The sequence below is a fragment of the Hippichthys cyanospilos genome, chromosome 16, assembly GCF_059441005.1.
Source record: "Hippichthys cyanospilos isolate Australia breed blue-spotted pipefish chromosome 16, RoL_Hcya_1.0, whole genome shotgun sequence".
Lineage (NCBI taxonomy): Eukaryota > Metazoa > Chordata > Actinopteri > Syngnathiformes > Syngnathidae > Hippichthys > Hippichthys cyanospilos.
In genome coordinates, this window is record NC_142384.1 from 17,381,700 (window position 1) to 17,396,266 (window position 14,567).

Below are 14,567 nucleotides of genomic sequence, written 5' to 3' on the forward strand. Positions count from 1 at the left end.
CTTAATTGCGTTTTCAAGCCACGTCTTTTTTAAATTGTATTGTCAAAATGGAAATGATATTAAAAACGGTTGAGGGTATTCATCCAACCGGAGGGGGGCGTAAGAGGGCATTCTAACAAAGATATCTATTGAACTAGCAAGCTAGTCGACAATTTAACTTGGTAGACGTAATCCTCGTCTCTCAAATAGTGGAGGATAAATTAGGACATTTTTTTTTTTAATTTTGGATGGATTTTTTTTCTTTCATTATTATTTTTGTGTGGATTGTAACTGTGGGGCCGACGTTAAACTTCGGCCTGTCCCTAAGTGTGACCCTGTGCCTGTCTGGAAAGATCCTTGATCGAGCTAATCTTTTCGCACTTTTCGACGTTGTACAGACTTCATCTGGAAGTTAAGGTAAGTTAGTTAAATATTTTAAATTCGCCTCAATTAACTCTAGAGGGCGGACTTTGTAAAAGTAAAGTAAATTAATGCAGAGATCCATATTTTTGCGTTATTCCTTTGTCTTTATTTAAAAAGAAATGGACGTAAACTCGCTTTAAGTAGAGTTTTATTTCATACTGTGTACGTAAATTTAAACTTAGTGCATTTAAATATCTTATTTTTAGTATGGTTATTTATAATTACATTTTATGGAATTTTCATCGAGTTTGAAAAAAAAATCTCATTTCAATGTTTGACAAGTTAATGGGAAACAGAAGGTATTTCCTGTAAGAATTTCGGGATTTGACATTTTAAAAGAGTATGATTTCCTATTCAGAAGTTTTTTGTTTATTCCATTGTGTTTTTTTTTAAATTTAATTTGAACATATTGTTTAATATTCTCAGGCATTTACTGATGTTTTAAGTTCAACAATGCACACTTTTTCTGTAGTTAAAGACTGTTGCATTGTTCATATTTGCTATTGTTCTCTGGAAAATTAGTTATGCATGATTTGTTCTCTCCCAAATTTCAGTGAATTATGTGTTCACACACATTGAAACCATAATAAATTAAATACCTGTTCATATTTATCCTTTCACATGCACGCATGGAAAAAGAAAGTAGGCGTGTGAACACTGAACAATCCTTCTTTATTTCTTCATGTTTCAATATTTCTGTCAGGGTTTGATTTTTTTTTTTTTTTTTTTGGAACTTAAAATGTTGGACACATTTAGAAAAGACGCATCTGCATAGAGTTGTCATCTTAAAGATCCATGGAGGGAGGCGGGGGTGGGGGGACAGGGGACGGGGGCGAGAGAGCGACTGTTGGGGGCGGGGGGTCGGGAGGGGGTTATACTGGCACGTCACACCAACGGAAACAAAACAGCCAACAGCAGCACGAGGGAGGGGGAGGGAGGGGCAGGGCAGGGTAGCTGTTGCCAATCGAGGGACGGGGGTCTTACGTGGTTTTCGGAGGGCGGGACGGATGGCTTTTTACGTTACACTACGCACACACAAACACACACTAAAAGAAACACACAAGTTGCATTTCCCGTCAAAATTGAGCGAGCGTAGCGGACGTCCCGCTGTGTGTCCTCTTTAGTCCCGAGCCTCGACGCCGCCAAAATCATATTGCACTTTGTCCAGGTCGGCCTGCCTGCGGGGGGGCCGAAGGGGCGGGGGGGGGGGGGGGGGACCCCGAGCCGAGCGGGGAGGGGCCCCGGGCAAGGAGGCCCGACGTAGGCCCCCGGGCCGGACGGTCGTCCTTCTTTGGCCCGACGTACGCCGGGAATTCAAGAGACAGAGTCGCCGAAACGGAGGAAGCACTTTCGGCCGAGGAGCCGCCGGGCGCTTTGGGACGCCAACGAGACGGCTAAAGAGGACGCTAACCCCACCCCCCGGGGCGCCAGGGCGGCGGCCTGGCGGCTAAAGAGGACCGGACGTTCCGGCACGCCGTCAACTTTGTCCGAAATTTTCTAGATAAACATGCAGGTCATCTTTTTGTGGTTATTTACAATAATTACACATTCTCGTCTCCATGGCGATCAGAACAACAACAACGACAACAACAAAGTCAAAGTCCTTCTCGTGACTCCTCCCACTAATACAAATGAATACTGACTCGGAGGGGGGCGGAGCACAAAGATGCGGGCGGAGCGTCGGATCGATGGCGGACATCACGTTGTCGCGGCGACCGGACCAGGAGGAGTTTTGGTTTGGGGAATGCTTTCAGGAAGACAGAGAGCGTCGTCGTCGTCGTCATCGTCGTGGTCGGGACTACAAACATGGAGGACGGCGCCGCGCTAAATTGTCGGCATGCTAACGGCTAACGGCGGGCCCGTCTTTGGAGCGGTCGCTCACACCTTTTCGTTTGTTTTCGTCAGAGCGGGAAATAAAGCGAGCGTCGTCGTCGTTGTTGTGCTTCCTGTCGCTCCACTGGCACGGGGGGGGGGGGGGCTGGGGCTTGGGGGGGACGGGAGGGGGGGCACCACGGAAAATGAGAAAAGAAGCCGGCTGACGTGCTAACGTGCTAACAAAGACTGAGCCGATGAGCGGTAAAGTGCGCAACATGGCGGCAGGTCGGGATACGAAAAACATCACCATGCAAAACTCCACAACGCTTTGCATGCTTTTTTTCATTATTATTACTTTTAGATTGTTTTTTTTTTGTTGTTTTTTTACTTTGTATATTTTCACCTTTGGAGGAGCGGCGACATGGGTGGGGCGGTCTCTCAAAGGGGAAAGGGGGCGGGGTTCTCCTAATCCACGCTGTCATCTTTCCAAAAAAAGGACAACAACCGAGGCTGTGTTTTCAGAATCCTTCGCTTATTCCCGACCGTTCCCATTTCTGTTTGCGGGCCAAGATAGTTTTCAAACGCCGACCGAAATCCCCTTTGTAATCATTCAGGGGTGAGAAATGAATGAATGAATGAATGAATGAGTCTGAAGGCAGTCGCTGATTCATCACGCATCATTCGCTCACTCCAAACTCTTGAACCACTAGATGGAGATTTGGATATACTGGGACTGTCCTAGATCTTTCACGAGCTGAAAAGGCCTCTGAAATGAGTGAGTGTTTCCGAACACGGCGACTTCCTTCACAGATATTTACTCGTCCCTGACTCCTAAATCTTTTTCACCAAATCAGACTTTTGTCTCTAAATTTGTAAATTGAGATATTGATATATACTAATCCTAAATGGAAATCCCCAGTTTTGAGAAAAACACGTTTAAAGGGGTCCTTTAAAGGGGTCCTTTAAAGGGGTCGACTAACCCCTCGTTTTCATACACTTATCATCATACACTTGGACACAAGTCCAGACCTTAAGGAGGTCGTTTCTATCGAAATCCCAAAACGGACATCGTCGGAAATTCACATTTTTGTCAGTAACTCCAAATCGGTTTTTCTTGGGTTGGGGCCCTAGATTCTTCCAGCGAAAATCCCTTTGCGGGTTTCGGGAAGTCGGGAATGAGCGACGGATTCCGAACGCTCGGACAGGACTACTCCTTCCTTTGTACCGCCATGTTTGCGTTTGTCGGGGGACGATGATGGCGGCGCGCGGAAACCCGTCCAAGACGTCTCGACGGCCGCGGAAAAGGAGCGACCCGATTGGCCGACGGGCGACGAGCGAGCGCGCGGGCGGGCGCGGCCGACGCGTCGGGTTTCAACACTCGACGGTAAAACTTTGGTGCACGCGAGAGTCGCTTTTGGTTTCGGGAACGGAAATAAAAGACGCTACAAAGGCTTGGTATTGTTTTGGTTGCCACGACACGTCACACGGCTAAGAGCGCTAAAGACGACGCAACACGCAGTAACTCAACAAAGCCGCCGGCTCCCGTTTCCCGTTAACGTCCGAGCCGACGCGTTCCGTGCTAGCTTGGCTCGCCGTACCGACGCCATGTTATTGCTCGAACGCTCCGGTGCCGTTTGTGACGTTTGGGCGCTCGTTAGCCTCGCTAGGCGGCGGCAGACGGGCCTTATGGCCACAGAACCACAACGAATAGACAGGCGCTACGCCGACGAAGCTAATCTCGGCAAGTTTGTCGGTCCAAACACTTTGCCGTCGTTTGGAACGAGTCGGAAAAAGAAAACATCGGCGGACACGTTTTTCCTTTAAAAGGAAGTTCACTGTGTGAACATGTTTTCGTACATTTGGGGCGAAGCGACCTTAACTCAGCGGTACCGGTTGACCTTATTCCTGTCAGTGCTGAGTTCCGACGAAGGAATTTTCTTGTAGTAGCAAAAGCTAGGCTAAAGCAAAGACAACACTAAGCTAGAGCAAAGCCAGCACGTCAGGCGACTTTGTCGACACGCACAAACGACAAACGACGGCTCGGGCCACGTCAACAGGAAGTGACGTCAACGGAAAGTGACGGGAGGCGGTTATGTAAAAGGAGCGCCAAGCGCCACCAAACGTGGCCCCGAGACTTGGGTGGGCGGGGCTGCGGTCAGGGGGCGGCGCAAGTCACGCTTGTAATCTAAACTGCATAGATTGACCACCCCGCCCCTGACTCCGCCCCGCCCGAGGCCCCTCCCTCCTCCCCACCCATGGAAACCCGCCACCTTCAAATGACCCCCCTCCCCATTCGGCCTTTTCGCATAAACGCCGGATTTCGTTCCGATGAAAATGGGCGGGGCGTTGACCGACGCGAGGGACCAATGAGATGTGGTCTCAGAATGGGGAAGGACCCGCGGGACGCTTTGGCTGTGTTGGGAATCCGTCACTCGTTCCCTACTCCGCGAGACACGGATTTAGATATCGCGGACCTAGATACTTCCTAAAACGTTCACTGCGAATCTCTCCGCAGTGATTCGGGCGAAGGGAATGATTGCCGTCGTTCCACAACGAGCTACGCAACGACGCCGTGACCGGATCGTCTCCTTACACAATAAATATTAAATTAACAAATAAAATATATATTTTTCAACTGTGATTTACAAAATGATTTGCCCTACTGATGATGAATATAATTTCACACCACAATTTAGACATTTATTCTTCGACATAACCGTATACTGTATTGCAAATGCCTATAGATGCCAAAAGATGGCGGTAAAGGACTACTTTTGTCAAAATAAAGCTCCTCAACTCACTCCAGCACCAAGATGCCAGCAGCTGGCGTAAAAGCAATACTGTTACTAGTTTTGGCCTGAGTGTGAGTCCGTCAGTAAATATCGGAGGACAGGCCCCCCCCCCCTCCCCAGAAAATGTTCTCTGCGTAGGGGATACCATGCTCGCAAATTGGCCAGTAGAGGTCGCTATAATGTGAAAAGGGAGGGATTCGGAACACAGCCATTGTGCGTGTTTGTCTGGGGGTGGGGGACGGGGGGGGGGGGGGGGGGGGGGGGTCGGCGACGGCAGGGGGGCAGGGTGGCGGGCTATTTGTGCGGGACGCCGCCGGTGGACTTTCCCCACCGGGCGGCGCCCACCGTCGCTGTCGCCATCACCGTCCCGTAAAAAAAATGAAAGCGACGCTCCAAAGAAGAAAGAAGCAAAGTAAAATGTGGGCGGCGTGCGAGCTGGTTTACGCGCGTTACACGGACAGCGTGGTGCATTTGAGGGTGTTGCTTTTGGTGGGAATTTGGGACCTCGGCCCACCCCAAGTGTGTCCCGTTTGCTGATTGGTTATCTTCTTGCATTTGTGGTTCAAGTTTTTGGGCTTTTTCTTCTCCGGCTCCCGTCGGACCGCCGCGGGCGGTCGTCACGGCGACGGGCGTCGTCACGGCGGCGATGGCCGTCGTTACGGCGACGGGCGTCGTCACGGTGACGGGCGTCCCGGAAGCTCAGAAGCCCAAAGTCCCACCGATGGTGGACGCCAGGACCACGCCCAGGATCACGCAGCAGATGATGATCATGATCTTTTTCTGAGGGAGGACACGCAAGCGTCACATGTGGAACGGCGCTTAGATCGAGGTCGCGGGACAACGGTCATCCCGACTGACTGGACCCCGAAGAACGTAGACCCCATAGAACACGCCAATAAATTCCCCAAAGTGCTAGAATGCTTCAACTGAGGGTAGGATCTCATGTCATGTGAGAAAACCTGTGGGTTCCTACGAAAAATGCGCCCGCAACGGAAATACCGGCGCCTATGACCTGCGCCAGACCTGAGCAGAGTCCAAACCTGACTGGAAACAAGTCCGACTTCTGCTGGAAATGCTGAGTCGGTGTCAAACTCAGTGTCTGGTAGTCCGTGCTCCCAGAAGCCACGGGGAGTAGTCCCCGAGGGACACTTCTTCCCCGAGGGACACTTCTCCGAGTCTGCCGCACGGCAAACTCACACGCATCTCCAGGACCCCGATGAGAGCGGAGAACTCGGCCGCGGTTTCACGGTCAGGACAAAAGCCGTGCCGCGCCTCCCGAATCTGAGATTTGACCTTGTGACAACTCTCGTTTCCGCCACCGCTGGACCGACCCTACCAGGGAGACCAAAGCCAAGGTCTCTCGTCCTTCCGGTTCCATTTCTAGTTCGGGCTCCGGTTTTAGTTCTCGTCCTGGCTCAGGTCGAAGTTGTTTCGGCCGTGATTGAAGCTACGTTAAGATTTGCGGAGCGGGGCTCCTGATATTGTTTGGGATTCCAATTGCGATTCGGGTTCGAGTCTGAGTCCCGATCGCGTTCGAGCTTTACCTTGCGGGCTTGGCTCTGGTACTTGACGGCCTTCTTGGTGTCCGACACGGCTCGCTCTACGTAGTCCACGGAGTGCTCCACGTTGTACTCGATTCTGTCGATCATCTCGCCCTGTAAACCGTCCCGGCGAGCGTGAGCGACGGGTCGGCCCCCGGCGGCGGCGACGGCGGCGTTTCGGGGGCGCGGCGCCTCGCGCGAACCTGACTCTCCACCAGCATGGCCATGTCCACGAACATGTCGTGAAGCTCTCGGATGCTGTTCTCCAATTTGATGATCTCGGTGTGCCGGGTCTCGATCTCGTTCAGTGCCTGTTTGGTCATCTGGGAATCCATCTTGATCTGACAAGTCATTGACAGGTCGGGAACAGCTCATTCACAAGTCGCTAGCATTCATAGGTCGAAGGTCAGCCAGAGGCTGGGGGTCAGAATGACAGTTTTATGACCAGCCATGACAAGTTCAGAACAGATCGCCGACAGGTTCGAGGTGACCTTTCACCCTTGTCAACGATAGGTCCCGGAAAAGTCAGCGACGGGTCACGTGACCTGGTTTCGGCGAGCTGCTAAGATGAAGGGGATGAGCGTCCCCTTCAAATTAGAAGCTCCCGCGGCGGCATCTCGTGACAGAGGTCATGTGACAGAGGCCGTGTTCACTTGATGTGTCAGCGCACCCGCCAGACGGCGGCCGTATTGGCCGGCGGCCATGTTGGCCGGCGGCCGTGTTGGCTAGCTCAGGTGCGGTGCTTACATCATCGGTGAAGATGGCCAGCTTGCCACTCTCCAACATGTCTTCTAGCTCCTCGTTGGTGGTGGTTCTTCCGGCTGCGCGTCCACGCACACACACACACACACACACACACACACACGCGCATACAGAGGTTAGCGCGCACACAAGTCAGGTGTTGTTTTGGTGCACGAGGCGTGCCACGTACTGATCTCCAGCTGCCTCTGGATGCGGTCCTTGCAACGGTCCCGGTATTTGGACTGCGTGGTGTTGTACTCGGTCATCACCTCCACAAACTTGCGAGACAGCGTCGAGTGCTGCGGGAGACGGTATTTGGCAACCATGTGAAAACCATAGGAAAACGGAATAAATCTCCTCCAAAATTTGTGTTCGTATCCGTAAATGATCTGGTAGGTGCGGGTTGATGGGATTTCCCACATTGTGAGCGGTCTGTAAACGCAGCGCCAGCATAAGGTCGAATGCGTTCCAAGCAATTGTTTTTCCTTTACCCTGCCATGCAAAAAAGATTGAGTCCACCCCAATCATATTCCGCTGCGTTTAAACGTCCCCTTTGCACGATATATTAGCGGTTATTGAAACCAGGGACCAAACCGCAATAGTCTTGCAAGGTGCCCCACCTGCGTCTTGCGGATCCTGAGGTCCGCCGAAGATCTGTTAAGACCTTCTTCCTGCTCGATGCTCTGCTCGATCGCTGCCGGGAGACACGCGTCATTTTCCATTTCTTGACAAAACTCAAAGGGCACCTGGCTTCCCGAGATTACCTTTTAATTTTGAACGGACTTTATTGGCGGTCTTCTTGATGTCGGCCGTCAGATCCTCCAACTCCTGTTTGGTCTCTGCGGGGTCACATGACAACACGCCGCCGATCACTTCCTGTCGGGGATCCCGCGTAGCAATAGCAATGTGCTAACTAACGTTAGTATGTCAATTAGCCGCAGGAACCACCTTTCCCATCACGCATTTCCTCATGGGAAGAGGATCCGAGATCATGTTAGTGAGGCGGCGGGGTTCGGACAGAAAAAAACTCACGTGCGCTTAAGTGACAGGACGCGCCGGACACAGACCGCCGGCGAGGTCGGCATGCAACATGCAAACGCAAACACGGCTGACGGGAAGCAAGGGAGGTTTGAGAAACAAGGAATCATGGGAGAAAAAAAAATCAACCGTCATTGATGGCACATAAAAGCGAACGTCGGTCACCGACGGCGCCCGAGTCGCCTTCCTAAAGCGGTTATCCGCTTAGGGCATTCCATGGCGTCGTTGACGGCGCAGGAAGTTGACACTAACGCAAATTGACACAAGCGCCATGCTAGCGAAACGTAGCATTAGCTTACTTTCGTCAGGGTTGGGCGCGGCTAAGATGGCGCTGTGCTGCTTCTTCACCTGCTCCACATCTTCGGACAGTTTCTCGATGCAGCCGCGAATCTCCTCCACCTGCACACACACACACACACACACACACACGTTTCCTATCACAACACACCAACATGGATGACACATGGCATCTCCGCAAGCAGGATGCCTGTGTTTACGCCTCACCGACATATTGGCAGGATTTGCGCGTGTGCGGGTGTGTGTGTGCGCGCCCTTGGAATTTGCCACACAGTGGGGACCGAATCCTGCGTTTTACTGCCTTTGTGGGACCGCTTGGACAAGATCAGATGACTCTTTTAGGGGCAAGTCTTGCTTAAGAGTGTACATCTTAATTGTTTTTCGCTTGGGTTAAAGCAGGGGTGTCAAAACGTTTCCGTCTAAGGGCCGCATACAGAAAAATAGAAAGACATAAGGTCCACGTTTGATTTTAGTACATTAAGTAAGCACTGTAGGAATGATTCAATAAAACTGTCTATATAATGTACTTAAACCTGCATGTCAACATGTATATATTAAAGTATATGCTGCGAGCCGCTAATTGTGGATGTGGGCCCACATGCACATGTTCACGCGTGTTTTTGTTGTACATGTTTGTGTTTGTGACGCGCTCGTCACCTGCTCGAAGAACTCGTCCATGAAGTGGTCTCGATCCACCTGCACCACCTCCTCATCATCATCGCTGTCCTTAGCCTGCAGTACAAACGCGCAACGTCACACGATGCCACAAAAAAACGATGGTCACACATTAGCAAACGCGCAACATTGCCGCACGAAAACACACAACCTCCGAAACAACACAAAGTGTCACTCGGCGTCGGCGAACACGAGATGTCAGACAACGCTAGGCGACAAGGTCACATGACGTGACGCAGCATCAAAATCGGGCGGAGGGGGCGGAGTCCAGGGTGGCCTTTAGGTGTCACGTTGCCAACTTGACCCGCCTCTAAGAATTTTTGACCAATCACAGGCGTAAAACACATGACCTCCACTAAGCCACGCTCCTAGAGGCAAACATGGCCAGCAAGTCTGGCCTAGCTGATAAGCGCACACACACACACACACACACACACACACACACACACACACACACACACAATATTGTGATGCGGATGTCCAGATTACCTTTCACAATAAAAGCACCTGGAAGCAGATGTGCTCTGTGACAGTTGCCATGGTAACTGTAAACTTCCTGTGTGCACACCCTCATTTTGAACATATACACACACACACACCAAACAGTGCAAATAAATGCGATCTGGTGTGTACTGTACGATGTGAAGCAGGTGGGGGAGGGGGGGCGTATAGCAGGGGTCAGAGAGTGAAAGTGGGGGAGGGGATGGATGGGAGGAGGTGGGGGAGGGGAAGGAGGGCAGGACATTAGGATGGAGTCAGCTGCATTTACAGAAGGGGGGGAGGGGGGCGCTGCTACAAAATGTCTGCTCCTCCTCCTAAAAAAAAGCACCACGCTTCACCATTTTGACTTTTCTACATTGTGTGTGTGTGCGCGCGTGTGTGTACGTGCGGTCGGTCAGGTGGGGTTACTGGAGGTCACATCGTCTTGATGACGTTTTGTCTATGTTAGCCGCTCGCCGCTAGCTATGCTTTCGCCCGCCATCTTGAAACACGTACGCCAGGAATGCAGCGTCAGGGTTCACCTATCACCCTTGACCTCTGACCCTTGATGATGGTAATGTGGCCCCAGGACATCTTCTCAAGCACAGGGTTGCGCTTTCATTAAACAACACTCACATGTGTGTGTGTATATATGTACATAAAAACATTACATGGTGGCATTAGCACACACACACACACACACACACACACACACACAGGAAGTGAGGGGTGAACCTGAGCTTCGAGAAAATGACCTCGCTGCTGTGCCCTTCACTCCACGACCAGATGATGCACACACACGCACATATTTGCTCACACACACACACACGTATGTATACATGTGCATTAGAGTAAGGTGCACTTGTGTTTTATATATATATATATATATATATATATATATATATATATATATATATATATATATATATATATATATATATATATATATATATATAAAGATTTTTAACAGGGTTTCTGCAGGTCTCAGCAAATCTAATATGTTTTTAATGCAGTGAAAGGTACAGGATAGCTATCTTTTCAAATTGAGATCCAATTAATTGCAACATGAAACTACTGCTAAATTGCGTTTACAGTGATTGCTTTGTAAATCATATACCTTTGTTTTGTTCGGTTTGGATGCGCAGATATGCCAGAAATAAAACACTTGATGCAACACAATGGATCTTCTGGAGCTGCTGAATAAAATATGCCTAGTAGAGATACCGCTGCAAATTTTTGTTCAAAAAATTAATAAATCACAAATTTACAACACTATTATGTCTATTTTTTTCATTGAAAAATGCTTTAAGCTAGTTAGGGAATACCTGGCTCAAAAATGTATATTTTACGTGGGCCACATAATTGAAAAAAAACATATAACAGACCTAGTCAACCGACTTATTCCTGATTTTTATTTTTGGAATTGATGTTATTTATTTGATAAGATTCATACCCATCAGCTTGTAGGTTAGCATCAAGCTGGACTTTCATGTTACGTGTTTTGGTTGAACAGTTTGCTGTTAAATGTTGAAATGTATTTTATTTTTGTTTCTTTTACAGGCAACTTCAACCCACTGACGAATAATCAGCTTGAAGCATGCACACTTTGCCTCACATTCGGAGACGTATCCAGGTATCGCTTACTCGCGAATCTGTAGATACTGGCCACTGATAAGGAAGGCAAAATAATCTGACTTTGTTAGTCCTCCTCACCAGTAGTTGGCACCATACTGTAACATTTAAATATTATGGGTCAAACGTACTAGAGGTATCGGGAAGTCCTCAAGCGTGAATACTTATACAGTGGTATCGTGCATCCCAAATTATATATTTATCGTTTTTATGATATCATTTTGGAACGCTAGCATCGTTAGCTTGGGTCCACGAGGCTAGCAAACGGCAGAGACTACAAATTCAAAAGTAACTTGGAACAGCGTCTGAAGTATGGCCACATTTTCAGGACACCTTATAAACATTTAATATTAAAGTTCCAATCGCAAATAAAAGCAAAAAATGAGGTCACATTTGCATTTGTTTTAGTGTTCATGTAAATTAGCATATTCCGTGGGGTATTTTGCTTGACTTCATATGACTTTGACAGTTATTTATATGATTTATTATAATGATCTAAAGAGTGATCTATTTTAGCGTATACTTCACATTTACATATTAACTCCTTCACTGCCAGCCCAGTAAAAATGGATCTATCTTTGACGTCTATAGCCGTCATTGGCGGTGAACGAGTTAACGTGGTCATTTGAAATATTTACATTTAATGTATAGGGAAACTCATCCCAAACTTTTTCCCTCCAATAACGATCTATGCTCGCCCGCTAATCCAAACGCTACTTTCTGATGAATATTGTTTTGTGGAATATGAATTTCGATGGAGAATCCACCTGTTTTTTTTTTTTTTTTTTTTTTAATCCATCTCAGGGGGTGGCCATTTTGCCGCTGGCTGTCGCCTTAAAATGACATCACAGTTGGTCAGGGCTTAGCTAACGGCCAATCATGGCTCTCCTGTTTAGCAAGTTTGGTCATGTGACGTAAACAAAGTGAGCGGTGATTGGTCAATTGAGTTGACAGCGAGTGGCCTCCTGAGAGGGATAAAAAAAGCCAAGAATTGACCCTGACCTTTAATTGAGAACGAGGGGTGTGCATATCTGCGCAAAAAAATAATTTCATACTTTTTTCAATACGTCCATTTTACAAGCGGAATCAATCGATTGAGTCTGACTCATTTACGTCAACTTTTTCTTCCAAGAAAAAAAAAAAAGACTGATGTCATCAGTAGCAGTCAAAGAGTTCAGTGAAGTGTAAGAATACATCAGGGAAACGAAAAAGGTGTGTCCAAGCTCAGGCCCGGGGGCCATTTGTGGCCCGTTTTTGAGCGGCCGGAAAATGTATTAAAAATGACAGTTGCTGCTAATAAATTCTTCTTTTTTTCCGCTGCGGAGCTTTTCTGGTGAATCATAATTCCTATTTACAAGCAAAACTGGTTTACTCCATTTTCTGCTGTCAAGGTTCAAATTTTCGCATGAAGGATTTCAAGTAACTGAAAAACGAAATCTGTTCCGCTTGAAAAACATCATACTAAATGAACAATGTGAGTGCTTGATTGACTAATGTCAGTGCGCTTGATACTAAGCCCGAAAAAATTCAAAGTGGCCCTCGCACGCTGTGATTTGTCTCGAAACGCCCCCGAGGAAAAACTTAGCTAGGCTAAAACATGATACGTTTTATTCTCGGTTTTGGACCAGAACATAAAAACGTTCGGGTTTTTCGAGCGATCTCGGTGATCTTGAAGGCGTTGGACTTGGCGAGCCATTGTCAGTGGACGATTAGCATTTTTGATAGCCAAAAACGTGAAGTCGGCAAACATGATCTGCTACATGGCGGGCCGCGTTAAATGATGCTGCGGGCCCCGTGATGACCCCCCGGCCTTCCTTTGGACACCTGTGCATCAGATTCGGAATAGATAGACGGCCGGATGGATGGATGGTTTATAGGTGCTGCAGCGCGTGCCCCCCCCCCCCCCCCCCCTCCTCCCCCCGCCCGCAGGAAGCATCAGCTGTTCAATGGTGGAAAGAGGGAAGCTTGCGTGCGCGTGGCGGCTCCTAAAATGGGTGAGGCTGGAATAATGAGACCTCCCCCAAGGCCACCGTGACCCACTGACGTGGCTTGGAGGGCTCAGGGGGAGGTGGGGGGTATCGGAGGGGCGCTGGTTAAAAAAAAAATGTCTGCATTTTCTTCTCCTCCAGCAGGTCACCGCGCGCGCGCACGAGGCCAGAGCGATGGGCTCCTCGCGCGCGCGCGGGGCCTCTGCGTCGAAGCCCGCGAAAAACGGCAAAAATGTCACGTTCCCGCCGACGCCGCGCCTCGTTCACGCACATGCGGGGGGGGGGGGACTATAAATCACGTGACGGCGGCACGTCTTGGGCCCTTGGCATGTAGCCGCGCGCGCGCACGGAGGCCGCACGAGGAGCAAGATGGAGAAAACGTCAGCTTACGCTCCGCAGTTCCGCCGTACGATCCTTCATGGCTGCTCGACGACCACGGCCGGTCTGGGGGGGGGGGGCGGTCTCGACGACGAACGGTATTATACGGCTGGTCCGGGATGGAGGGAGGGGGGGGGTCTCTGTCGTCGTATTCCCGCCGCAAAATTCCCCCTTTGCGATGTGGCGCCGATGAAGAGGATGGCGAGAGGCGGCGAGCGAGGTCTCCTTCTTCCTCTTGCTCCTTTTTGGCGGCCCCCCTCGTGTGGTTTGGAACGCAGCTGCCCCCCCGGCGGTCCTCTTCCTCCTCGTCCTCCTCTTCCTCCTCGGTGCGGTCACAGTGTGGCCCGCAACGCAGCAGCGGGACGAGCGAGTGGGGGAGGGGCGGCGAGGAGCGGGAGCGGAGCAGGAGAGAGAGAGGAAGAAGAGAAAGTGGTACTGATGCTGCAGAAAAAGAGGGGGAGGGGCGAGGGATGCGGAGGGGAGGCGCCCACTGCGCACGCGCCCTGCCCCTCCCCTTCCCCCACCCGTTCCAATAGCAATGCTGCCCCCGCGTGGCGGCGAGGCGAACTTTTCAGGTGTGTCCGCACACGTTTGTCTTCCATGCTCAAATTTATTCATATATCACAGCTATTAAATTCCGCTTCAAGACCCACCCAAGAAAAACACCACGATTCCCCGATGGGCTTTTAATCATGTAAAATGGTACATGTGTGTAAAAACATTTTAAAAAATCTAAACAAAAATGAAAAAGTACTTTTAACAGTAGAATAAAATAAATTCAATGAAAT

The 14,567-nt window shown here is 49.6% G+C and overlaps 1 protein-coding gene and 1 long non-coding RNA gene across 2 annotated transcripts; one reads left to right on the forward strand and one right to left on the reverse strand.

The window, feature by feature from the left end:
• The first annotated feature begins 140 nt into the window (after positions 1–140).
• Positions 141–11,799, forward strand: LOC148411067 (uncharacterized). Its single transcript, XR_015868256.1, has 2 exons — positions 141–396; positions 11,342–11,799. It is a non-coding gene; the product is annotated as an uncharacterized LOC148411067 (long non-coding RNA).
• On the reverse strand, positions 1,056–14,207 carry stx1b (syntaxin 1B). The gene is made up of 10 exons (XM_088437888.1): positions 13,792–14,207; positions 9,284–9,358; positions 8,629–8,728; positions 8,056–8,130; positions 7,912–7,985; positions 7,482–7,590; positions 7,298–7,371; positions 6,754–6,891; positions 6,554–6,664; positions 1,056–5,789 (listed from the first exon to the last, which is right to left on the reverse strand). Exons 1-10 carry the CDS (start codon positions 13,819–13,821, stop codon positions 5,709–5,711), a joined length of 867 nt encoding a protein of 288 aa, XP_088294014.1. The 5' UTR covers positions 13,822–14,207; the 3' UTR covers positions 1,056–5,708.
• Positions 14,208–14,567: the final 360 nt, after the last annotated feature.